The sequence below is a fragment of the Colossoma macropomum genome, unplaced genomic scaffold (assembly GCF_904425465.1).
Source record: "Colossoma macropomum unplaced genomic scaffold, Colossoma_macropomum, whole genome shotgun sequence".
Lineage (NCBI taxonomy): Eukaryota > Metazoa > Chordata > Actinopteri > Characiformes > Serrasalmidae > Colossoma > Colossoma macropomum.
Genome location: NW_023494785.1, coordinates 2,001,537 through 2,029,072, shown reverse-complemented (window position 1 = coordinate 2,029,072; position 27,536 = coordinate 2,001,537). Strand labels below are relative to the sequence as shown.

The following is a 27,536-nucleotide window of genomic DNA, read 5'->3' as shown; positions in this document are numbered from 1 at the left end:
AAACAATCTTAACCTACTGAGAAAGTCAATTTTCAGTATACTGTGCTGTTTTGTTTTTCCCCTGATGTTAATCTTTTCCTTCACAAAGGAAGAGAGCAGGAGAACAGCATCATGTGTGTAGTGAGCAAGGCGGCTGGATATAGGTGTGAGCAGACCTTAATAAACAAAACAAACTAGCAAAAATACAAAGTACAAGGTAACAAACTACACGGTCTAAACAAAGCAAACAATACATGTGACAAAGTGATGAGTAGACCAGACAAACACAAAGAGCTTGATAAAGGCTAGAACGAATGGGGAACACCTGGGAGAGGGAGGAGACAGAGACTACAGACAGGTGAGGATCCTAATAGGGAAGGTGGGAAAAGGGGTGGGACAAAGAACCAAAACAAACACAAGCACATGGTAGAAAGCACATGGCTACAAAACACAGCAAGGAACAGACACAGGAACAAAGGGGAAACCGTGACAGAACCCCCCTCCTAACGTGCAGCTCCCAAGGCGTGAATAACAAAAGCCATCTGATGTGGGAGACAGGTAGGAGGAGGAACCAGAAAAAACATGAAACGTGACCAAACAGGAGACTAGACAGGGGACAGGACACCAGACTGGGACCACAGTCTAGACTGGGCATGGGACTGGACAAGAGCCTCGAAGGCAGGCAGGTCAGGGGAAGCAGTGGCAGAAGCAGACATGGGCTGTTCCTGGGGTGCAGAAACAGCAGGAAGCTCAGCAACAACCGACAGTTCCAGTGCTGCTGAACTGGTTGCACCCTCACCACTTTTACGCCCACGGCATTTGCACTTCTGCTTTCTCAAGAGATTGACTTCCTCCAACTCCTGCTCAGACACCACCCGTTCCTGGCTTATAGCTGGCTAAGGGACTCGAGCCAGGGAGGCTTGAGCAGCTGTGGCTTGCTGCTGGGCGATACACAGGTCAGAGCCTGAGTCCCTTGGTGCCCCCCCAAAATTCAGAGTGGAGACCAGCTCTCTCCCCATCCAGGATGGGGGAGACATGGGCTGAGAGCAAGGCGGCCCTCTCTTCCCCAACAGAGAGCAATGGCTGAAGCTGGCGGAGCAGACGGTATCCCTCCTTAAGCCTGAGTTCATTCTCCTCAATGAGCCTCAATTTTGCACTTCAAACAAGCTCGTTACATCCATGTTGACGGTCTGGTCTTCTGTCATGAGTGTAGTGAGCAAGGCGGCTGGATATAGGTGTGAGCAGACCTTAATAAACAAAACAAACTAGCAAAAATACAAAGTACAAGGTAACAAACTACACAGTCTAAACAAAGCAAACAAAACACAAGGTAGGCATGCAAACACTACATCTGACAAAGTGACAAGCAGACCAGACAAACACTGACTGAAACAAAGGGCTTGATAAAGGCTAGAACGAATGGGGAACACCTGGGAGAGGGAGGAGACAGAGACTACAGACAGGTGAGGATCCTAATAGGGAAGGTGGGAAATGGGGTGGGGCAAAGAACCAAAACAAAAACACAAGCACATGGCAGAAAGCATGGCTACAAAACAGAACAAGAAACAGACACAGGAACAAAGGAGAAACCGTGAGAAGCAGGTTTGAAGAATGTGGATTTATTGTCGACGTACACTGAACATCTACCAAAACCTGTCTGTAAATAGCGGCTTAAGAACAGATTGGCTAGAACACCCCCAACGCCGTTGTTTCGGTTGTAAAAGTCCAAAGACAGCGCTCTCATCCTGTCCTGGATCCTGTCATAAAATAACCAGGGTTGCTTTCTCGAGGATCCTGTTGTAAATATTTCAGTGTCGTACACTTTGTGTTCTGTCCTTTGGTGGGGTCGTAAAATGCAGTTTGGACTGTTGTAAATGAATGCTGGTCAGCTAATCTTCAGGAAAATGAGTAACACTTAGCAGAAACATAAAGATAAAAACTGGACAAATAAAGAAAAATAACACAAAAATCCCCCAAATGTGAGTTTTCACACATTTCTTGTGTGAATGAGTTGTATGTATGAGGTGCTATGTATGAGAACATGCTGTTTGTTTTGGCCTCTAATCAATTAATATTCATTACCAAGCTGCCTATTGTAATTATTTTAGTCTTTGTAGACACTATTTTCTTTTATCTGGAATCACTGCATGTTCTAAGACTCCATGACTCTCTCAAGACCAATCTGGCACAATCGGGCCGTCAGGTTGGACACGTTTCAGAAGGCTGTCTTCCATGTGTAGCTGCTCTTGATCTCAGGTTGTTGATCTCAGGCCAAAGCCACTCAACTGTGTGTTTCTGATTTAGCAACAGAGATTTGTCTTAGGTCAAATTCATAGAATTAAAACAGGGAATAAATAGGTTGTGGTATTAAAGTTTTACTCTAGTAGGTGAAGTCTGCGAGTAACATGTTCATCCTTGATTTTGGCAACGACAGGATAGCATCTCCTGCATGAACAGCGTCAAATAAAATTCCTTGCCATGGCCTACTCGCACCTGGTCCCACATACCATAATTAGTTACTGCAGATCTGAATGAAAAGAGCAAAATGTTGGCTTTTAATATTAATCTTGATGGTACAATCCTTAAATATTAGCAATAATAATATAACAGTAAAAATATTGTTTTTTTCTGTAGTACAGTTTTGTGCAGATAATACTCACTTTAGATTCAGTGTCTAGAAATGTAAATGGGTTGCATTCCACAACACCACATTTACTCAGTACTCATTCAAGCCACGCACTGTTTACATAATCTTATACTGCAGTACATGTTTTCAGCCTTACTGTCTTACCTGAATACATCTTCATTGTTCGAAAAGGTTATTTTTGATAGGCTTTGTAGAATGAGCCACAGTCTTTTTGTTGAAGCAATCTACGGCTACACTCTAAAAATGATGGTACTTCAAGGGCTCTTTATCAAAGAAAATGATTCTATTATAGAACCACAAACACTCAAAGAACGCTTCGCATGATTAAATGGTTTTTTGCAAGGTGAAATGGTTCTTCAGATTGACAAAGAATGTGTTGTATATGGTTCTATATAGAACCTTTTTGAAATGGGTTCTATATAGCACCAAAAATGGGTTATTCTGGAGTTATGATGTCAAGCCTATAAAAATAGAAGAATGCTTTTTGGTGCTATATAGAACCATATACAACACATTCTCCATCAATCTGAAGAATAATTTTATCATGCAAATAACTCTGACCCAATTTGTTCTCTGCAGCATGCACTCCTTTTATAGACAGATAGCCCTTCATCGTTTGACAATCATAGGTTGGTCCCATTTAGGAAATTACACCACAATGTAAGAGACCCAACAGTAACTTAACCTAGAATCTCCATTTTTCCCACTGCCTATATGGCAAGGTAGGCCTTTTTTGGCAGGGAGGCCCTTGGTGGCACAGTGTCGGCTCTGGGGTTGGTCGCTCTCCTACTCAGGAGTTGCACAGGGTGAGAGGCACCAGGCAGGTGTGGGGATACTCATGAGTCCCTGGCTGGCTGCCATGCAGTTGGAGTTTGTCCCGATGGATGAGAGGGTCACCTCAATGCGAATTAAAATCGCAGAGAAGAGAACTCTGAATGTTGTCTGTGCTTATGCACCAAACAACAAGTTGGAGTATTCAGCCTTCTTGGAGCAAGTGGGCAGAGTTCTGGAAAGGGCTCCATCTACAGACTCCATAGTCTTGCTGGGAGACTAAAATGCTCATGTTGGCAATGACTCAGAGACCCGGAGAGGCATGATTGGGAAGAACGGCCTGCCCGATCTAAACCCGAATGGTGAATTGTTATTAGACTTCTTTGCTTGGCATTGATTGTCCATAACGAACACCAAGTTCAAACACAAGTTTTAACTCCCACCTCCAGGAGAGCTTTTCTCATGTTCCGGAGGAGGTAGGGGACATGGAGTCTGAATGGACCCTGTTCAAAACCTCCATTGTGGAAGCTGCCGGGTGTAGCTGTGGTCAAAAGCTTGTTGGTGCCTGTCACGGCGGTAACCCAAGGACCCCCTGGTGGACACCGGTGGTGAGAGAGGCCATCAGTCTGAAGAAAGAGGCTTTTAGGGACTGGATGGCTCGGAGGACTCCCGACTCAACAGATAAGCACTGACAAGCAAAAAAGGTGGCAGCAGCAATGGTGGCAGAAGTATAGGAGGAGTTCGGAAAGACCATGGAAAAAGACTTTCGGTCGGCCTCAAAGACGTTCTGGACAACTGTCCGGCCACTCAGGAGCGGTTGGGGTGGCTTCACCCAAGCTGTACTCAGCAGGGGTGGAGAAACTCTGACTTCAAATGAGGATATTGTCGGTTGGTGGGAGGAGCACTTTGAGGAACTCCTTAATCCGAGAGTCTCTCACGGGAGTCAGGGCCAGAGGCTTCTGGCGTGTTTGGCTCCACTTCCCTGGTAGAGGTCACTGAGGTAGTTGGCAAGCTCCTCAGTGGCAAGGCATGGGAGGTGGATGAGATTCGTCTGGAAATGCTTAAGGCACTAGATGTTGTGGGGCTATCGTGGCTGACACACCTCTGCAATATTGCACGGACCACAAGAACAGTACTCTTAGATTGGCAGACCAGGGTGGTGGTCCCTATTTTTAAGAAAGGGGACCGGAGGGTGTGTGCCAACTACCGGGGTATCACACTGTTCAGCCTCCCTGGGAAAGTTTATGCCAAGGTGCTAGAAAGGAGACTCCAGCCAATAGTCGAACCTCAGACTGAGGAGGAACAATGCGGATTCCGTCCCAGCCGTGGAACAATGGACCAGCTTTTCACCCTCTCACAGATTGTTGGGAGAACATGGGAGTTTGCCAACCCAGTCTACATGTGTTTTGTGGACTTGGAGAAGGCTTACGACCGTGTTCCCCGAGATATCTTTTGGGAGGTCCTCCGGGGGTATGGGGTGCCGGGGCCAGAGGAGAGCATTATGTGTGGAGGCCAGAGGGTGGCGTCTCTGCTATTTGCAGATGATGTTGTTCTTTTGGCTGGATCGCATGGGTGCCTCCAGCGCTCACTGGAGCAGTTTGCAGCTGAGTGTGAAGCGGTTGGTATGCAGATCAGCATCTCCAAGTCTGAGTCCATGGTCCTAGCCCGGAAAAGGATGGTGTGTCCACTCCAGGTAAGGAGAAAGGACCTGCCCCAGGGGGGAGGAGTATAAGTATCTCGGGGTCTTGCCCACGAGTGATGGGAGGACGGAGAGATTGCCGCAGGCTGGGATGGGCGGCAGCAGTAATGCAGTCACTGTACCGGACTGTAGTGGTAAAGAGTTGGTGACGAGTTCAGTTGTTACATAATTTTAAAATGCCTGTTGTCCTTTACATGGTCTGTAAATTTCATGAAGAATGGACCAAAAGAAACAGCCCAAAATGACTTGGAAAAAAGTCTAGTTCCATTGACTTACATTGAAAGTAAAGTAGATTTTTTCCTTCTCCTGTAAAGTTACCATTTTGGAGATACGAGGATTTTCTTCTGACAACAGCGATCTGTATTTTTATTGTATGATTAAATATCATGCAGGTGCTTACCTCATCTATGGCTTTTGCCACCTCTAACTCCAAATGTGCGTCACTGTCGACTCAAGCTATTTTCAGCTCAAAACCTCTTTCATCCCCATAATCATACGCTATTGTAACGATTGGGCTGGCAAGGTGGAGGCACGGTACAAGCGCGAGCGTGTTTTATTCAAGTCCTTAGGTGGATACTCCAAATGACAGGCAGGTAGGTAAACAGCACGGGGATCCTAGAGAATCTATGAAAACAGGGTAACAAAGGGATCTACTAAGAAAACGAACTGACTAGATAAACTAAGAAACAAAGTCTTGACGAACACAAAGAAATCGAGCAGGGAAGGAAGAACACAAATATAACCAACCTAAACCAGGAACATGAAACGACATCAAATACCAAACAATGCTGGCTGGGGAACAAAGAAAACACAGGGGTATAAATACTAACACAGAAAACAAGGAACACCTGAGACAACTGAGAGGGCGGGGCTAGGAGACATAGAACAGGTGAATACAGGGCAGAACAGTGGAGGAGCTAACAACAACAAAAGCACATGGCAAGGAAAACAAAGGCACATGGCAGATGTAAACAAACACACAAGGTGATGGGAAACAAGAAAACAAAGGAAGAAATGGAAAAAGACAGGGACAGAGGGAGACAGGATGTTACAGCTATAGTCGCAGATATTGCTGTGGAAGCTAGTGCTCTTCTCGCCATGTGCAAAATTATTTCAGAGTATGGTTCCAAAGCCATCCTGCGAAGAAAGAAAAGGGATGTAGTTCACTTTTACATCGTATCTGTTATTTCTCACAAGGAAAACAAAAAAGACCCATTGTTAACCTGTATGAAGCTGACTTTAGCACTAAGGATGGAAATGCACTTTTGCATTCGTTCAGAATAAATGTAGTCAATTTCAAAATGAATTTAGTTCAAAGAGAACAAGAAAACAAAGCAAAAACAAAAACACATTGGCCATAAACACAAAACACAAATGAGTGGCCATTAAGTACATTACAATTGGTCATTAAAAATTAAACATTACTAATGGCGCATTTACAAATGAGTTCCCCATTTTCTCTTCCACAACAGCTCTCTAGTCTAATCAGCAGAATGTGCAAGAAATCTGTCAAATCATGCTTTGAAGTGAAACGACGGAAATGAAGAGGCGCTACAGAGGTCACAAAAATGAAACAAACAGACAGGTGCTCCTGGGGCATGGCTGCAGAAAACTCAAAAAAGAAATGGTTCTATGCTGGGAGAGGCAAAAAAAACACCCAAAATTATCCATCAGCATCCACAAGGCATGTGCAAAATAAATCCCAGAGCAAAGAAATCCGGGGCACACTGTCCTTGGAAAAAGTACAAAAAGCCTTTAAGTATAAAGTATTAATAAAAGTATTTAAGTATTACGTAAGTATAAAAATGTGCCGATGCGTTGCGGCCTTCTCAGGCCTTCATCAGGACACAGAACAATGGCGTGTCAATAGAAAACACCAGAGAACAGCCATACAAATATAAACACAAGCTTCTGCTACCTGTTGGTCAGGAAGAAAATGGGGGGAGGGACGTGCTTTGACGTGTTTTGTATCGCAAACGCTGGTTTCTTGATGATGCTGTTAATTCACACTGTTGATGGCATATTTAAAACCCATGCATTACTGGAATACTAGTACTTTTTACAGGTTTTACTGTAAAGCAGGACGCAACTGTAACACATTTTGGGTTTTGCTAGATAATATTTGAGTAAGATTAAGTATCTACATATCATAATTTACCTTCCTTCTCACTCTGTGTGGGCTCAGCATAGACACTATATGGACAAAAGTATTGGGACACCTACACATCACACCTACAGGAGCTTTTATGAATCCCATTCTAAATCCATAGGCATTAATATGGAGTTGGTCCCCCTTTGCAGCTCTAACAGCTTCCACTCTTCTGGTAAGCGTCCTACAAGATGTTGGAGAGAGTCTGTGGGAATTTTTGTCCATTCATCCAGAAGAGTATTTGTGAAGTCAGACACTGATGTTGGACGAGAGGGCCTGGATCACAATCTCCGCTCTAGTTCATCCCAAAGGTGTTCGATAGGGTTGAGGTCAGGGCTCTGTGAGGGCCAGTCAGGTTCTTCCACACCAAACTGACCCAGTCAGGCCTTTATGGAGCTGCTTTGTGCACTGGGGCTCAGTCATGCTGGAACAGGAAAGGTTCTTCCCCAAACTGTTCCCACAAAGTTGGAAGTGTACAATTGTCCAAAATGTCTTGGTGCTGAAGCATTAAGATTTTCCTTCACTGAAACTAAGGGTTCTAGACCAACCCCTGAAAAACAGCCCCATACCATCATCCCTCCTCCACCAAACTCTACAGCTGGCACAGTGCAGTCAGGCAGGTAACGTTCTCCTGGCATTCACCAAACCCAGACTCATCCATCAGACTGACAGATAGAAAAGCTGATTCATCACTCCACAGAATACGTTTCCACTGCTCCAGAGTCCAGTGGTGGCGCTTTACACCACTCCATTTGACGCTTGACATTGTACATTTTGATCTTAGGCATGTGTGCAGCTGCTCTCCCATAGAAACCCATTTCCTGAAGCTCTTAACGCGCAGTTTTAGTGCTGATGTTGATGCCAGAGGAGGTTTGGAACTCCAGTTATTGAGTCAGCAGAGCGTTGGAGACTTTTATGCTCCATGCTCCTCGGCACTCTGAGCCCCACTCTGTAACTTTGCGTGGTCTGACACTTTGTGGATGAGTTACTGTGATTCCTAAACAATTTCACTTTTCAAAAATACCACTCACAGCTGAGTGTGTAAAATGTAGAAGGGAAGAAATTTCGCAAACTGACCTGTTGCAATGGTAGCATCCTATTGCAACACCACACTCGAACTCAGTGAGCTCTTTAGAACAACCCATTCTTTCACTAATGTGTGTAAAGGCAGGCTGCATGGCTGAGTGCTTGATCTTATACACCTGAGGCAATGAGACTGAATGAAACACCTGAATTCAATGATTAAAGGGTCTGTCCCAGTATTTTTGTCCATATAGCGTTTGTCCTCTTGCCAGCAGATTATTATAGATCTCCCATTGCTTGAAACTTCTTAATTATTGCCCTGATAGTTGAAATGGGCATTTTCAACTGTCAGAGACACACTGACTAATAATGCATGCATTACACAAACACATACATTGAATCCCTACAGTGATAATTCTGCCCATATTGGGTTTAGTTTATTTTAAAAAAGTAGTGATGAGTGAAAACTGAACACACTGTCCTAAACACATTCAGTAACATCTAATACCTTTAGTATGCATTTGATATCGCAGAAAGGAAAAACTCTGTTGTTGCCATTTTTATATTCACACTGTTCCTCAAGCTTACTGGTTGGCAGTTTTCTTCATGCAATTCTGTTAATGTGTTTCACTCATTTCTCAACGAGTGAACAGAGATCACCCTGACTAACATTACAATTACCCCAATACCAAAGAAAGGAGGCAAGAGTGTGCAACTATCACACAGTTTGCCTAATATCACATGCCAGTAAAATTATGCTCATTCAATATAGATTAGGGCCTCACATCAAAAGAGAACTACCTGGCCATGCAAGCACAGTTCAGGAAAGGCAGAGGAATGAGTGATATCATTGATGCTCACTGGATCAATGAAAAAGACAAGCAGTTCAAGAAGGAAGTCAACCTTTGTTTCACTGTCCACATAAAACAAAAAAAAAAGCAAACAAAAAACAATGGGAATACCAGAACATCTCATCGTTCCAATGAGGAATCTACACTGATCAATAAGCCACAGTCAGGACAGAAAATGGACAAACAAGTTGGTTCCACATCAGAAAAGGAGTTAGACAAGGCTGCATACCATCAACATACCTGTTCAACCTGTATGCAGAACATAATGATGAGAGAATCAGGACTGGAGGAAGATGATCAAGGATTCAGGATTGGAAACATCAATAACCCTTAATATGCAGATGATACAACACTCATAGCGGAAAATCTGGAAACCTGAAAGTTAAGGAACGTTTAAGGAAAGTTAAAGAACAAAGTGAACAGATGGGATTTCGGTTCAATATGAAGAAGACTAAAGCTATGACGACAGGAAAGACTGCTAGCTTTAAAAGCGATGGAGACGATGAGGAAACGGTGGACAGCTTTTGCCTACACAGATCAGTCATTAACATCAGAGTATCCAGCACCCAAGAAATGAGACAAAGCAGCAATCAGGAGAAGAAGAATGAAGGATCCTGAAAACATCTTTAAATACGATTTGTTTCTACAGACCGAGATCAGAGCTGTCCAGGCTGTGGTCTTCTCTGTGGTTCTTTTCTGGATGTGAAAGCTGGACAATAAACAAGCGAGACAGGAAAATTATTGGTGCCTTTGAACTTTAGTGCTGGTGAAGACCTTAAAGAGAACCTCAGACAACAAAGAAAACAAACGAATGGATCCTCAATCAAATCAAGCCTCACCTTTTACTTGAAGCCCAGATAAACAAATTGAAGTTACAAATTTTTTTAATATTTTGAGAAAAAATGGTTCATTGGAAAAGACCATCATGCTTGGAAGAGCTGACCGTAAAAGAGGAAGAGGACAACTGGCTTCAAGATGGATGGGGACAATTGGAGGAATCATAAACCAGTCATTCAACAAACATGGCCAGTCCTTTCATGATTGTCTGATGGTCTGACTAGCTGGGGACTTTTTCTAAAAATCAGTAGACATCAGTTCATATATATATAAATGACCTTTGTTGGCCGTCATGTATTGTTCATTGTTCAAAAAACAGTCCAGACAGAAATGTGGCACAAGCTGATAATTTCAGGAGGAAATCCTCAGGGCTGTGGAGAAAAGCATGAACTTTAGCCACTTCTTTCAGATTTGTGGATCCTTTGGAAGGGTGCAGTCATCAGCCAGCAACAGCACCACATTTAATAATTTTCCTACATCTTCCACTCTAATAACTCTTTCGGAACAACACTCCATATTGCTTTAAAAGGAATAGGCAGAGCTACACTTCTGTAGGCTGAATGGGTGGCAGTAAGCTCAATAGGCAGCTGTAGTCTCAATGGGTGGAGCTAAACTGCTGTAATCATTATAATCATTAATGCTTTACTTAAACACCAAGAATTTTCCCAAAGAAAAGCAAAGTCTTTAAACACTATTTTTTAAGGATATAATTTCTATTGAGGGCAGGAAAATTACTATGGAGGCAGAAAAAAGAACAGTCAGGAAAAGTGAACAGAATCTGGCTCTATGAATGTTTAAAATCATAATTACTTTGTTCATAAATTAAGAGGTATAGATATTTTCTAAAAAATTAACAGCACCATATAAAAAACATAAAGGAATCCTAACAAGCTTTTCAACCATACAGAGACTTTAAAGAGCCAGCAAAACTTCAAATCTTTGTCGACACGACCACTCTTGCAACCAAAATACTAAACTAAGCATGAATCAGAACACGTTTTGTCACAGTAGCAGTGTTTCTAATAGCCGGTGACTTTGTACAGCAGGCAGCAGAAACTGACTAGGCCATGAACTGGGACACTTTTCACTGTGGTAGCAGAGTTTGACTGGGCCACCAGAAAGGACATTTCTCACCATGGTAGAGGAGTCCAATTAGGCTGCGGTCCAAAACACTTCTCAACATGATAGCAAAGTTTGACTAGGCTACAGTCCAGGACACTTCTCACCATGGTAGCAAAGTTTGACTAGGCTACAGTCCAGGACACTTCTTCCCAAATTTTTACACTTTAATAATAATTGTTGTTAGTAATGTAAATGTTTAACCACCCATGTTGTATTGCTGTTTTGATGACATTCAGAATACAGGTTTGTTTGTCCATACAGTTTTTATTTTTATTGTTTTAACAATTTTGTGATTTGCATACATACTGGTACATGATTACAGCATTGTTGCAGAAAACATGGCCCACTATTGGTTTTCAGGACCTGGTTACAGTGATTGGTGTCTTACGTATCAGTTGTACTTCTCTGGCACTACAAGGACATTCCCATTTACTTCATACTGCATAGTGTTCCAGTTAAGAACATTCGGTTCTGGACCCACCCACACCTTCTCATTGAAGTTTCTAATCTGATCGTCTGTCAGAACATAATCCCACATGTTCACATCTGAAATTTCACCTACAAAACTCTGGTTTATATCAAAGCTACCAACGAAAGAGTCAGCATCCTGACCCAGGAGAACAACACCACCAGACTGGACCTTGTGGTTTTTCCTGTACACCTGCAGAGTGCTGCGGCGGCCGTCCACCCAGAATGCAGTCAGACCCGTGCTGGATTCCCAGGTGACACACAGATTTGTGCCGAAGATGGAGAAAAGTGGGACAGCATAGAAAGCACCCTCTGAGCTGCTTCTCAGGTATAAGGAGATTTTGCCATACTCCTGCCACACGTTAAGCTCGTCACCATCTTTGGTGCAATAAGCGAAGAGGATGATCTCACGGTTGCCTTGGTTTACTACAGCTCGATCCACAAACAGACGCATACACAGAGTAAAGGCCTTTAAATTCAGGGGCTTCTGGGGGATGAGCTTTACATAGGAAGTGGCAGACGGTTTGGGGAAAAACAGGCCCTTGTCAGTCAAACCACCTGAAAGGCAAATAATATTCTTTTCATTATGATACATTTTAAAGTGTAATTTGATTGAAAAGAATGAGTGACGAGGTAGTAAACTGATGTCAAGGGTGATTAATGATGCTGAAAGTTTCATTTCATTGAAAGTAAACGAGTACAGTGTAAAAATGGACTTGCACTTAATGTTTAGTGGCGTTCTGACTGTATGTGTTCTGTAGCTGTGGGATGCAACAGCTAATGATGGTGAACTAGTTTTGGCATCTTAATTAGTGTGGTAGAATGTGGTTTTGGATGTAGCATAAAATATTTATGAAGCGAGCACAAAAACAGCTGAAGCCAGGGAACTTTATGCTATAAACCAGGGGGTGAGTTAAATCAGATGTGCTTGAGCAGGAACATCACCAAACCCTCCAGGACTGGAGTTCCTCACCCCTGATATGAATCCAGATTACTTGACAAATACTTTTCCATACTGATGGATTAATCCTTAGAAAGCTAAAATCAGTCAATTACAATTGCAATTATAAAGTATTTACATGTGACAGTCACACATACCATATGTTGTTATTTTCAGGAGACTCTGGGCTGCTCAGACATGCCATTGTTTGCCAAGTAAAACAATCAAACAGATATCAAACAGATATTTGATAACTTTATGAATTTGGGTCATTTCTGATCAAAAATGTACCTAGTGCCTACGAAATTTTGTAATTTTTTAATTAAAGAGATCTTGAAAACAAGTCCAGTGGTAATTAACTTTTCAGAAATTGTTTGTCTGGAGTGTCTGTGAGCTGAAATTGCAATAATCTTGATGGTGATTCATTCTATTTGTTATTTCGAGTAAAAGTAAACAATTAGCATAAGGCGGACATGATTTTTTATTGATTTTCTGTCCTCTTGGATTCATGCTGAGTGCTAAAACTCTGATACACAGCAAGACAGGCTTTATTTTTAATTACAAATTGAGTTGCATATTTAATATCAGATATTTGTAATATTCAAAATCAATGTGATAATATAACAGTAGCAAGTGGGTTTAGGTGATTTTGGAGCTGGATCTCTGGCTGATGGACGGTCACAGGTGGATGAAATCACTCTGGATGGTGAGGCAGAGTCTGATGAGGGATCTGATCTGTGAATCATGGTGCCGTATTAACCCTTTGTTGCAATGTGAAGGCCAAACAGCAGAGCAATAACATCAGGATTGTGGGTGATTTTCCAAGCCGAATTACTCACTGTTGCTGACGTCACAGCTCGATGATGTCATGCTTGCTAGTTAGGGGAGGGTCTGCTGAATGTCCTGATATGTCACATGTTCATATCTTAAACCGTTCTGAAGTTATGAAACCTAGAAGTGACCAACCGTTTTGCTCGCAAATTGCGGTCTCCGGGTCAAGAATGGAAACAGAGCTGAGTATGTTCTGTGAGATTGCTATATAAGTTATATGGTTAACTATAAGTTATATAGATAACTGTTGCCATCATGTATTAAATGAATCTCACCTTAACATAGAATATTTAACAAACATCCTACAGCTATCATGCTTCAACACATGATCCAGCACTGAAGTAATCTAACACAATACAGGCATAAGCTTAGATACACCATGCACATCTGCATAGACTAGATATGATAAAGTTGAATTGAGCAAAATTTATAGACATTTCAGAACTGAACCTATATTTCTAAATCCCTAAAGGGAAATTAGTGTTCCAACAGCATACATAAAATTATACATTAATACGTAAAAGGTTAAAATAGAATGCACATAAGTAACATACAGATAATAAAATACAATCAGAAAATGTATAGCATAAATTATAAATATCTATATTTATGCTATTATCTTTGTTACTTATGTGCATTCTATCTATGCTGTTGAACAAATTACACTTTAGAAATACACATCACTGTCCAAAGAATAACAAGTGTCTCCAAAATAGTAAGGATAAAAACATTCTTTACTTTCAATGTAATTTAATGTAAAAAGAAAAGACTTTAAGGTACAGTTACTGTTAATTTTTTAGTAGTATTATTAATGCTGTGTTATTATAATTACTATAATTGGTGTTATTATTAAGTATAATAATACAGTGTTGTTATTGTGTTTTCATGAAACAGAATCGTGTAGATAAACTTACTTTGACCAAAGCAGGTCAGAGGCAGGAGGACACCCAGCAGAACGAGCACAGACTTCATTTTACTGTGAACATTTCAGCACAACCTGTTAGCCACCTTCACAACTTACACACAGCTGACAATCACATTTAATGTCAGTAAAACTAAAGTGGCTGTAAGTGATGAATAAGAAGTGTGGATGCTCACCTGGTAGTGAAGCTCTACAGTCACTCAGACTCTCCAGACGTCTACAGAATCTTTCTTGGCTCCTGTGACCAGTTACATCTATTTTCCAGCTGCTCTCACAGCAAGTCTAAAGCTGGTGCTGCAGCTTCTGCATTTATAGCATGTTTATTTACACGCCCTGCACTCTTGCACAATCTACAGTAATCTGAAATATGGGCTCAAGGCTGAGAGCCAGAGAGGGGTCAGTAATTCAGAACTCAGCTTCCAACATGCACCTCCATGTTCTTCAGTCGTCTCAGTCAACTCAGCATTTATACAAGATACACGCATGCACATACAAGTGCACTGCTACACATTGCTTTAAATTCAATATCTGACTCTAAATTTTATCTATTTATCTAGATAGATAGAAGTTAAGATAGAAGTTAAGAATACTCCTGGCATAAAGCACCTCCAAGTCTGAGTCCATGGTCCTAGCCTGGCATGTCCACTCCAGGTAAGGGGAAAGGACCTGCCCCAGGTGGAGGAGTTTAATTATCACGGAGTCTTGCTCACGAGTCATGGGAAGAGGGATGGTGAGATCAGCCTCAGGCTGGGACAGGCGGCAGCCGTAACGCGGTCACTGTACCAGACAGTAGTGCTGAAGAGGGAGCTTAGCCATAAAGCAAAGCTCTCTGTTTATCAGTCGGTCTACATCCCGACCCTCACTTATGGTCATGAGCTGTGGTTAATGACCAAAAGAATGAGATAGCAATTACAAGCAGCAGAAATGAGCTTTTTTGCAGGGTGGTGGGCTGCACTCCACTTGATACGGTGAGCAGCTTGGTTATCCGGGAGGTGCTCGGAGTAGAGCCGCTACTCCTCCACATTGAGAGAAGCAAGTTGAGATGGTTTGGGCATCTGATTCGGATGCCCCCTGGACGCCTCCCGGTGGGGGTGTAGAAGGCACGGTCTACTGGGACGAGACCCTGGGAGGGAATTATATATCTCCAAGTTGGCATGGTAGTGGCTTGGTGTCCCCCGGAATGAGCTGGAGGAAGTTGCGGGGGACAGGGGCATCTGGGATTCTCTGCTCTCCCAACTGCTACTGCAACTCTATCTGGATTAAGCGGTTAATGATGATGAATGAATGATGAATGATGTTTTCTACATAATTTGAAAATGCCTGTTGTCCTTTACATTGTGTGTAAATTTCATGAAGAGTGAAATGACTTGGAAAAAAGTCTGGTTCCATTGACTTACATTAAAAGTAAAGTAGGTTTTTTCCTTCTCCTGTAAAGTTACCATTTTGGAGATACAGATGCTTAGCTCATCTATGGCTTTTGCCACCTCTAACTCCGATTGTGCGTCACTGTCAACTCAAGCTATTTTCAGTTCAAAACCTCTTTCTTCCCCATAATCATACGCTATTGTAACGATTGGGGTGCAGTGGGAGGCGGGGTACAATTGCAAGAAACAAAGTCTTGACGAACACAAAGAAATCACGAGCAGGGAAGGAAGAACACAAATATAACCAACCTAAACCAGGAACATGAAACGACAATGTCAAATATCAAACAATGCTGGCTGGGGAACAAAGAAAACACAGGGGTATAAATACTAACACAGAAAACAAGGAACACCTGAGACAACTGAGAGGGCGGGGCTAGGAGACATAGAACAGGTGAACACAGGGCAGAACAGTGGAGGAGCTAACATAACAACAAAAGCACATGGCAAGGAAAACAAAGACACATGGCAGATGTAAACAAACACACAAGGTGGTGGGAAACAAGAAAACAAAGGAAGAAATGGAAAAAGACAGGGACAGAGGGAGACAGGATGTTACAGCTATAGTCGCAGATATTGCTGTGGAAGCTAGTGCTCTTCTCGCCATGTGCAAAATTATTTCAGAGTATGATTCCAAAGCCATGCGAAGAAAGAAAAGGGATGTAGTTCGCTTTTACATTGTATCTGTTATTTCTGACAAGGAAAACAAAAACTCTACTTATTTCTCTGTTTCTTTTGTTTGGATTTTGAAAAGAAAATCAAATACCTATTCATTTATCTTTTTTTGTCATTTCTGTTTCTGAAATGAAAATAGAATGAGCAAAAGATACAGATCATGCAGAGATCCTTTTGGGGTATGTTACAATGTGTGACAATGGGGGAAAATGATGTAGAGTGTAATACGAAAAACAGGATTGTATGAAAAACACAATTTGACCTTTAAATGCTAAAATAAACAAACGAAACAAAACAAAGACTAATTTATGTTATTTCCAATTAAACCATTATGCAATATTGTGGTAACACTTTATTTGGATGGTCCACTGTAGTTGCTTTGTAAATGCTCAGTATATCTTTAAGTAAAATTCAACTAAACCCTCTGCAATCAAGAGTTAAATCACACAATAACTCTGTATGAAGCTGACTTTAGCACTAAGGATGGAAATGCACTTTTGCATTCGTTCCGAATAAATGTAGTCAATTTCAATATGAATTTAATTCAAGAGAACAAGAAAACAAAGCAAAAAAACAAAAACACGTTGACCAGTAACACAAAACACAAATGAGTGGCCATTAAGTACATTACAATTGGTCATTAAAAATTAAACATTACTAACGGCGCATTTACAAATGAGCTTCCCATTTTCTCTTCCACAACAGCCCTCTAGTCTAATCAGCAGAATGTGCAAGAAATCTGTCAAATCATGCTTTGAAGTGAAACGACGGAAATGAAGAAGCACTACAGAGGTCACAAAAAGGTGCTCAATGGGGCAGAGGTCCAGAAAACTCAAAAAAGAAATGGTTATATGCTGAGAGAGGCAAAAAAAAAATTCAAAAAACTATCTATCCACATCCACAAGGCATGAGCAAAATAAATCCCAGAGCAAAGAAATCCGGGGCACACCGTCCTTAGAAAAAGTATAAAAAGCCTTTATTGAAACATGGTGGTGTTTATTAAATAGCGATGATGTGAAGATGATGAAGAAGTCTCCGCTGACACCATCTTGCTTGTATAAGATATTTATTACAAAGTAAAACAGTATCATATCAAGCACTATAAAGTACCTGAGAGGGGATCCGTGCCAATTCTGAAGTGTTCCCTCCAGAACAGTATAACCAACTGCTTATATAGGGAGGTTGTTTTTGAAAAAGGAAACAGAACTTATGGTCCTTTTTAAAATAATCTCATCTATCTGGAACTAAGAGAGGAAGGGAAAGGAAGAGAAAGGGGTCCATTCCCTATGGGACCTTGACCCTTGGACCTTTGGACCAGGGGCCACCTAACTTAAACATTCCAAACCTGCAAAGTCAGATAACACATGGAACTCCAGATACTACAATGGCAATAAGTATAAAAATGTGCCGACGCGTTGCGGCCTTCTCAGGCCTTCATCAGGACACAGAACAATGGCGTGTCAATAGAAAACACCAGAGAACACCCTGTGATGATGTCAAGGCGCCAGACACATCACCAATGAGGTTTACATCTGCTCTACACCTTTAGTAATATAAGATACATCTAAATTGGATTAAGCTAGCTTGAGAACACACATACACACCGGTGAGAAATTATATTGTTGGGTATAGTGGTACTTACCTGGTGGATATCCTCAAGAGGGGGGTGTCCTCTGTCAGCAGCTCCTGTAGAGAGAGAAGGGAGAAATCGACCATTGGATTACGCTGTAGATTTATGATATGTATGCAGAGAAATCTACGTTAATGGTGTCTTTGTTGACTGATGTATATTATATACTGGTTTTAATGCTTCTCTTGTTTGTAACCCCCTTAGCATGGTATGTTCCAGGGAAGGGGAGGTATTAAGGCAGCAGTGCATGTGACAGGGGTAACACAGCTTGGAGCAGATGTGTCATCTGCTAAGGGTGGCAGGGCCTAGCAGGCGGGCTCATGGACATGGAGGCTGGGAGAAGCCCGGTGGCTGTTTTAATGCATTTCCTTTTTCCTTTGTTGTATTTTTTTTTCAACTTTTTTTTGTAAATTTTAATAAATTGACAAGATTTGATGGATCCTCACCTTTGCGTCCTCCCGAAGTCTTCATCTCATCCACCACACATGGTCACATTACCACACACCCATATATATACACAAGCTTCTGCCACCTGTTGGTCAGGAAGAAAATGGGGGGAGGGAAGGAAAAAAATGCTTTGATGTGTTTTGTTTTGCAAAAGCTGGTTTCTGGTCAATCACACTGTTAATGGCATATTTAAAACCCATGCATTAGTGCAGACCTGGGCATTGTACGGCCCACAGGCCACATCCGGCCCTCTGACTATCTCTGACCGGCCCGCATGAGATCGTTGGTAAATTAGAAGTCAAAGGTAAATGTGTAACTACGACACCTATTACACTGTGATAGGTGCACGAAATACAACTACACTATTTTGAAGACAACTGTTTTTTTTGTTTGTCTTTAGATTTGCGTCTGTCCGGTCAGTGCGCTTATGCATCTTCACTCAAATGTGTCAACAAATGTGTTGTTCAGCTTTCAAGAAGTTAGCTCTTAGCCCTTAAATATGTCAGCTAAAGTTAAAAAAAGAAAGATTGGTGCAGAGTTTTTAACAAGGCATGGACTTCTAAGTGTTTATATACTGAAGTCAAAGGTAAAGCTGTGTGCTTAGTTTGTGGACAACAGACAGCTGTGTTTAAGGATTACAATTTGAATCGCATTATGAGAGTAAACACACAGAGAAATACAAGAACTTGACTGATGCAGAGCGGGCACAGGGCATCTGAAGATTTTCTAGCGAAACTGCAAAGGCAGCAAGGATTTTTTACAAAGCTCCACTCATCCAGCCATGCAGCAGTCAGGACCAGCTTGGTAATATCCCACAACATTGCAAGAAACAGTAAGACATTCTCTGACGGGGAGTTTGTCAAAGAATGTTTGGTGGACCAGAAGGTCGCCGGTTCGATCTCCAGAGCCAACAGTACATGACTGAAGTGTCCCACCACTCCACGCAAGTGTGCTCACTGCCCCTAGTGTGTGTGTTCACTAGTGTGTATGTGGTGTGTCACTTCATGGATGGGTTAAAAGGTGAAATTTCCCCATTGTGGGACTAGTAAGGGTCACTTAATCTAATCTTAAAACAAAGCAGATAATTTTAACTTTTTTTCCTTGGCTCTGGATGAGAGCTGTGATGTCCACGATACAGCCCAGCTACTTATCTTTGTACAAGGGATGAAAGTGAACATAGTAACATAGGCTACCAGACAGCTGTGAGGTGGCTCAGCCTTGGCAAGGTCCTTCAAAGAGTATGGGACTTGAGAGCACAGATTCAGGTGTTTTGTGAGAAGAAAGGCCAGGGCATCCCAGAGCTCTCAGATACACACTGGATGGCAGATCTGGCTGTTGCTGTTGACACTAATGAATGAACTAAATACCAAGCTTTTTTGCACCTCTTTGCACATGAAATGTCCAGCTTGGTGACGGCTTTCATGAGGAAGTTGACCTCCACAGGTATTTATCCATGTTAGGGGCACTGCACAGTCAGTTTTCAAGAAGAATTGGAAGACTTCAGAACAGTTGAGAGTGAAATGCACATGATTTCTTCTCCCTTTACATGCAGCGTGGATAATGCACCCAGTGATGTCCAGCTTGAACCCATTGATGTGCAGTCTGGCAATCTACTGGACTGGCAGAGCATTTTAAGTCAGTATCACTGCTGGAGTTTTATTCTTCTCTCAAAAAACTCAGAAAACCTTCCACACATAACATCAGGAGGCATGCTCAGAGGATGTTGGTTCTCTTTGGATCTACCTACATATGTGAACAAACATTCTCAGTGATGAAGTTCAACAAATCCAGATACAGATCCTCTCTCAGGGATGATCACTTGTGTGCTGTCCTTCGCATATCCACCTCAGATATTCAACCTGACTTGTTCAAGCCCAAAACAGGCTAGATTTCTCTCATTGAACACAAAAAAAGAACTGAGGTGGAACAAACAATCAAAGCTGGATGCATTTATTGCTTTTTGTGTAAAGATAATGCAATGCTTGTCTTTAAAAAAATAGATTTTTTGTGTAAAGTTGTGATGTTAGTTTTTTAAATGCTGCACATTTGTAAAACTGTTTTTATAAATGTTTGTTAAACACTGCTATAATTCTGTGCTCCACATTTTCATTGCATCATTGAAATGTTTCATTTACTGTTCTTTATTAGGTTAAAGTGATGCTGGTCTTTGAAAAACTTGCTATTTTATGTCAGGTTGTGATGAACGTTTTTTTAAACATTGCAAAATTTTACAATTTTCTAAACTGAACAATCACAAGTTCATTAAATAATGATATAATTCTGTCCACATTTTCATTGTATCATTGTAATGTTTCCTTTACTGTTTTTTTATGAAGGGATATTATATATACTGTATAAGTATATATGCATTGGGCAGAACTGAGTTACGTATATTAGTCTGCACCTCTAAAACCATTGCAATTTCTCATGTGGACCCTTGGGAACGTTAATTGCCCACCACTGCATTAGTGGAATACTAGTACGTTTTTAAAGGTTTTACTGTAAAGCGGACACAACTTTAACACATTTTGGGTTTTGCTAGATAATATTTGAGCAAGATTAAGTAATCTTCATATCCATCATTTACCTTGCTTTGCACTCTGTGTGGGCTCAGTATATACACTATATGAACAAAAGTATTGGGACACCTACACATCACACCTACAGGAGCTTTTATGAATCCCATTCTAAATCCATAGGCATTAATATGGAGTTGTTTTCCCTTTTGCATCTATAACAGCTTCCACTCTTCTGGTAAGCGTCCTACAAGATGTTGGAGAGTGTCTGTGCAAATTTCTGCCCATTTGTCCATTGGATGGGTCAGACACTGATGTTGGATGAGAGGATCTGGCTCACAATCTCCATTCTAGTTCATCCCAAAAGTGTTGATGGGGTTGAGGTCAGGGCTCTGTGAGGGTCAGTCAAGTTCTTCCACACCAAACTCACCCAGTCAGGCCTTTATGGAGCTGCTTTGTGCGCTGGGGCTCAGTCATGCTGGAACAGAAAGGTTCTTCCCCAAACTGTTCCCACAAAGCTGGAAGTGTACAATTGTCCAAAATGTCTTGGTGCTGAAGCATTAAGGTTCCCCTTCACTGGAACTAAAGGTTCTAGGCCAACCCTTGAAAACAACCCCATACCATCATCCCTCCTCCACCAAACTTTACAGCTGGCACAGTGCAGTCAGGCAGGTAACGTTCTCCTGGCATTCGCCAAACCCAGACTCGTCCACCAGACTGACAGATAGAGAAGCTGATTTATCACTCCACAGAATGCGTTTCCACTGCTCCAGAGTCCAGTGGTGGCGCTTTACTCCACTCCATTTGACGCTTGGCACTGTGCATTTTGATCTTAGGCTTGTATGTAGCTGCTCAGCCATGAAACCCCATTTCATGAAGCTCTTAACATGTTGATGACAGAGGAGGTTTGGAACTCCAGTTATTGATCAGCAGAGCGTTGGTGACTTTTATGCACTACATACCCGGCTGTCACTGTGTCTTAAGATGTCTTGACAGTATTTATAAGATGTCTTGAGACATTTTCTTATGCCAAGACATCTCAAGAACATCTCAAGAACGTCTTAAGACGTATGAGTGAAGACACAATCTCTGTCTTGAGACAGGAAAGTTAACGTCTTAAGACAAAGAAGTAATTATTTTGTGTGTCTTGAAGACGAGGCACGACTTAAGACATCACTTTGTCTTAAGACACAGAGATGTTGTGTCTTAAGACAGTTCAGTTGAGTTCAAAGAGTGGTCCATTACAAAAACTCCTGTGGTATGAGTGTGGTATTCCTGTGGTACTGCCAAACTTACGCTACAAAATTACAACTGCGGAGTACCAGGATTACCACAGCACTGCCTAATATATAGAATAATATATAAAATATAATGAGAATATAACAAGTATGTCCTCAAGAAACAGCCTTCTGTAATCTTATGGTTTTTGTGTGATATTACTAAAAGAACATTCACTAAGGTTTTACTTGCTGTTCTTTTGTGATTCTTTTTTTTTGTATGTTTTGTTTTTTGATTATTGCAGAAATGTGTTTACAGCAGCAAAACAGCAAAAGAAAAAATAAATTCTTAAACCATTTACCTTACCTTAAAATGTTTAAACTCATTTCCTTATATCATTGAAGTTCATGGCAGAATAAATTTTAATTTAACACAACATTGATCTATTTTCAAATGTACAATTGTAACCAGAGACAACAAGCTGGGAACCAAGATAAAACAACTTTGAACTAATAGGAAGTAAATGTACGTAACAGCTAACCTGTGTACTTTAGAGATCACATACCACCAAAACTTAATGCAGAAAAAGCACCTGGTTCACTCTCTTCATCATCTACACTTCTGTTTATTTTCTTAAGCAGATCACGGGCTGCCCAAAGTTTGACCATTAGGACTTTTAATTTGGCCCAACAGAAAAAGAGAACAAACTTTTTATATACCATGTATAACTTTCAAAATGATTATCTCCAGGTATTTGGAAAACACGAACAATAATAAACAAATGTATTTGAGTATTAATATAAAGACCTGTATTGTTTCACCACGTAAAATTACATAAACAGATTTTTGTTTAAATGTCCAACTTCATACTTCGACTTTAGTATATTAAGACATGGCCTCCAGTGATGCTGTATGATAATGCTGTACAGCTGCCTTATGTATTTAAGAGTTTGCAGTTTTCTATTCTGTGTCTAGATTAAAAAAAACAAACAAACAAACAAACAGAAACAAAACAGCACAGTTCATTTAGTACAGCAGAGGCGCGAACCGGCGGAGAAAAGATCTGTGGGAGGACAAACAAAAGACTGGCGGGAGTTTCAGACCCATCAGAGCGCAGGACTCCGCCGCTTGGACATTCGGTTTTGAAGCGCGAGCGCTCTCCGCCGCTCCTCCGTTTAAAGCCAAGTGCGACCGTTACAGCCGTTACAGTGAGCGGGTCTCTCAGGTCACTAACGTGGTCAGTTTATCGAGTTTGTTTAGCAAGTGTTAAAACTCGATAAGACTCTCTTACACTCCTTACTCAGACAGCGCCGCCTGCCGGGTGACGCTTTCAGCTCCCAGAAACGAGGAGTTTTCAGCTGCATAGTTAGCTAAGCTAACCAGCTGACTGGACCGAGTAGAGTGGAGACTGGAGTTATGACTGCAACGGTCAGACTCTGCTTTTAAAAGGTGAGTAGTGACTGAATGAGATAAGCAGCCTCACTAACAGTCAGCTGGAGTAAATTTTTATTGCTGTATTTCTGGGTGGATCTGCCGAGTGAAGACACCAGCATTAGGGTAGCGTATGTAGTTAGCTAGCTAGCGGCTTCAGCTCTGTACAGCCGTCTCATCCCAGCAGTGAAGCCATGGACACTCATAAGGTTTGGAGGATGGACAGGTGAGATGTTATGCTAGTGGGCAGCAGAATCAGTCAGCTGAAGCATTTAGGTAGCTGGAACAAATGAAAGGCTGCCTCAGAATTAAATCTAAGATTGATCACAGTGCAGCAGGGTCAGCACACTGAACAATACAACAATGAGAGTGATCACAGTCCGTCAGTCTGTGTGGTTCAGAGAGGGTAGTAATGATTTTAATTTGCTCAGTTACATTTACTCTAGTAACGTCTCGGTGGATTTGTACTTTCTAGAGTATTTTTAAAATGTATTATTTGTGCTTTATATTAATAATCTATGTTTTACTCGGCTACATTTATTAGTAATATATAATGACCAGTTTGTTTTGTGTTTAAGTTCATTGTTATGCCTTGCTGTTGTTGTTTTGCTGCATTTACCTCATGTGTCTGTTTTGTTTTAGATGTTTCTCATCAGAAATCATCTGAAGCTGAGCAACTGGTGAGACTCAAGTTTTAATTTTTTAAATAAAACTACATGAATGTCAGACAAATGTTTAGATTTGGTGGGTATTTCAAACAAATATATTTCATGAAGTATTTATGGTAATACAGAAGAGCAGAATGTTTAGGTAAAGCTGGGTTACAGTATTCAAATATCTGAGCTTTATTCATTCAATTTATTAATATGTTATTTGCCACTACAGCTGTGTTCAAAATATCGATATGGCAATATCACCAGCACTGTATCAATATTTATGAATTTACTTCTTCACAGTGCTTTAATGTGTAATACTGCAAGTCTCAGAGCCCTACAATTTATAGCATACAGCATGTGGTAAACATGCTGTAATAGAGTTCAGCTCTTATTAATAATCATTTCATGTAATAATTCTCTGTGAGAGATTAGAGGCATTGAACTCTTCAAACGCCTGGTTCTTATCACTGCCACTATGAACAACTCTGACTCTGTAAGTTTTTCCACAATGGAACATTTTGTATCAAACTACTTTTTTGCATCTTAATGATGAAATTGTGCCTAAAAATCGTGTAATTCTCCTTTAACACAGCTTTTAACAGATACAGATATCAGTACTAAGCTCACACCTGCCTCAACAGCAAATGATCATTTCTGTTGCATGTTTATGGCACTTTGGCATGTTAGAGGATGAAAACAATAGAATTGTGAATTATCTAATCAACTTTCTTGTTTTCAATCCTTCCAAAGGAACATCCTCTCTTTGGGCCTCATCCAGTATGGTGGCAGTCCATATCATTCTCAGCACTCCACTGTGCTCTTACCCAAGTGGCCTCATCCTGATGCTTCTTTCATTACACTGAACATCATTGTCTGAACATCAGCTATGCGTGTGAGCTGGGTGCCACACTGGAGTTCATGCATAGGTATTATTTAAAGCCTTGTCACATTTCTTTGTGTACTAAATGCCTGAGTTGATTTTAGATGAGTAAAATTATGTATACAGTACATTATATTCTACTTATAAAGGGAATATATAATGCTTTCCTTTTTATTTACTGCGTTATGTAGCTTTTTGTGTGTGTAAGATACAAAGCTGAAAGTATATGCCAGAGGGAGAAACTCTCTCCCACAGAAACCACTTTTCTCAGCTGCCTGAGGGCTGGAGTTCCCCAGCCCTTTCCTTTGTTACAAGATGATGTAATCCCATAACACAGTCCTTATTGCCCACCTACCAGCGAGCTTGGCATGGTAAATGTATTATAGTCGACCCCAAAAATAAATTTATGAACATTGGAAATTAGCATAACAGGTCCCCTTTAAATTCAGCCTGCTTGTATATGCAGATCCAAAAGTAATTTAAAATTTATTGTCTTAAAATTCATTTTTCAACAGATGCATTTCCCTTATATCTCCGACAAAGAAGACCAACACTGAGAAAAAACAGAGGAAGAAGCGATGGGCTCTGAATCTGACAGCTCTCTCACTCTTCACGGATTTAACTCTAAAAGAAGAGATCAGTAACATTAGCAGTGTGATATCAGTAATGTTAGTGTTCAGGCATTACGGCATGGAAATATGCACATCGAGTTATCTGTGTCCTGTTTCCTGTGACCACATATGTCCACATAAAATGTCCACAGCTTGGCTCTATTCCAGCTCCCAGCACATCTGAGTCGGGTATTAATTGTTTGACAGCTGATCATTACCTGGCTCAGGTATGTTAGGAGTGCTGCTGGGGTTCAGACCTCTGTATTACTCTGTTGGTACGTTTTTCTTTTCAGTCCAAATGAATTTGTTCTAAAATTGTTTTCCATCATTTATAATTGTTCATAGTACTATATTGCTAATAACTTTTAACATAACTTATGTACGGAGTAACAGCAGACCTTAAAATCAGATTCATTGGTCGGAACTGTGTAGTTATTGCAGTATATTTCAAATTTCTACACAAAGTCAGTTAACATGTTTTTCCTTGTCTGTAGAACATATCAAGTGTGATGACGCTATTGTACTATGCATATACACAGTTGTAAAAACAATAAACAATAACTGTAATCTATATTTTTTGAAAGCTATGTGGGTGCTTTTTCATGGGCTATGCTTTGGATTGCAGAGTAATTTTTTTGAATATAGAAGTATTCTGAATTTTTAACAGATTAACAAGGAAATACAAAACTTCCATACCCCTTTAAATTACATTACTGTAATTTATGCATACTTATTATTGTTCTTGTTCTCCTTCTTCTTATTATTATTTTAAAAGTTGATAAAAGGATACCTTCATTAAAAAATGAAGCAAGTATAAAATAGTAATTGTAAAAAAATGTAATTTTAACCCATTTTTAAAACATTAGGGGTTAATTACTATAAAAAGGTATTTAAAAGAACTGAATTAGATTTTTAAATTTTACAGCAACGCTGTGTTACAAAATAGTTGCATAAGAGTCTTCCCTCATACTACCACCATGCTGAAGGCATGGTATGTACTCACAAGTAAATTTTCACTGATTCACTTTTCTAATGCAACAGAAACATTTAAAGGCGAATTTCACATTTTTGTACACTTGATTCTGTCATTGCGATGTAAACAAAGTCATTTAGTGGTTTCATATAAAATGGCTTATTGTAGAGAAAGTTACAGACTGGGAACCATGTGCCTATTATTATTATTATTATTATTATTATTACTACTTTTGTTGTTAAATTTGTTCTGAAATGTATAAATGTAGTATGTACTAATGTATGTAATGTTTGTATGTTTATAAAATAATGTACAATATATATATATATATATATATATATATATATATATATATATATATAAATACTAAAATAAGTGATACCATTATGCATCCTAAAAAGAACAAAAAAAATTTAATAAAATTTAATTACTAGAATTTTTGCTATAAATAATGTTACGTTTTAAAATTCCCTTTAAAAGATTTATTTAAAAAAAAAGTGTAGGTAAAATTTAAAAATACATATTATGCATCCTACATCTTAAAACATCTTGGGATGTTGTTATTGTCAAGACATCTTAAGATCCGTGTCTATAGACATGTCTTAAAGACATGTCTTCATTTCTTAAGACATGCCTCAAGATGTCCTAAGACGTCTTCATAATGTGTCTTTAGACATGTCTTAAGACATCCCAAGACATGGTTATGACTGGTTATGTATACTCCTCAGCACTCAGTGACCTGCTCTGTAACTTTACGTGGTCTGACATTTTGCTGTGGTTCCTTATTCCACTTTTCAAAAATACCACTCACAGCTGAGTGTGGAAAATCTAGGAGG

At 40.4% G+C, this 27,536-nt stretch overlaps 1 protein-coding gene across 1 annotated transcript; it reads right to left on the bottom strand.

Annotated features, from left to right (window-relative positions):
- Positions 1 to 11,335: 11,335 nt before the first annotated feature.
- Positions 11,336 to 14,527, bottom strand: LOC118815275 (pentraxin fusion protein-like). The gene is made up of 3 exons (XM_036581281.1): positions 14,416 to 14,527; positions 14,232 to 14,293; positions 11,336 to 12,104 (listed from the first exon to the last, which is right to left on the bottom strand). The coding sequence occupies exons 2-3, from the start codon at positions 14,287 to 14,289 to the stop codon at positions 11,470 to 11,472; spliced, it is 693 nt and encodes a 230-aa protein (XP_036437174.1). The 5' UTR covers positions 14,290 to 14,293; positions 14,416 to 14,527; the 3' UTR covers positions 11,336 to 11,469.
- Positions 14,528 to 27,536: the final 13,009 nt, after the last annotated feature.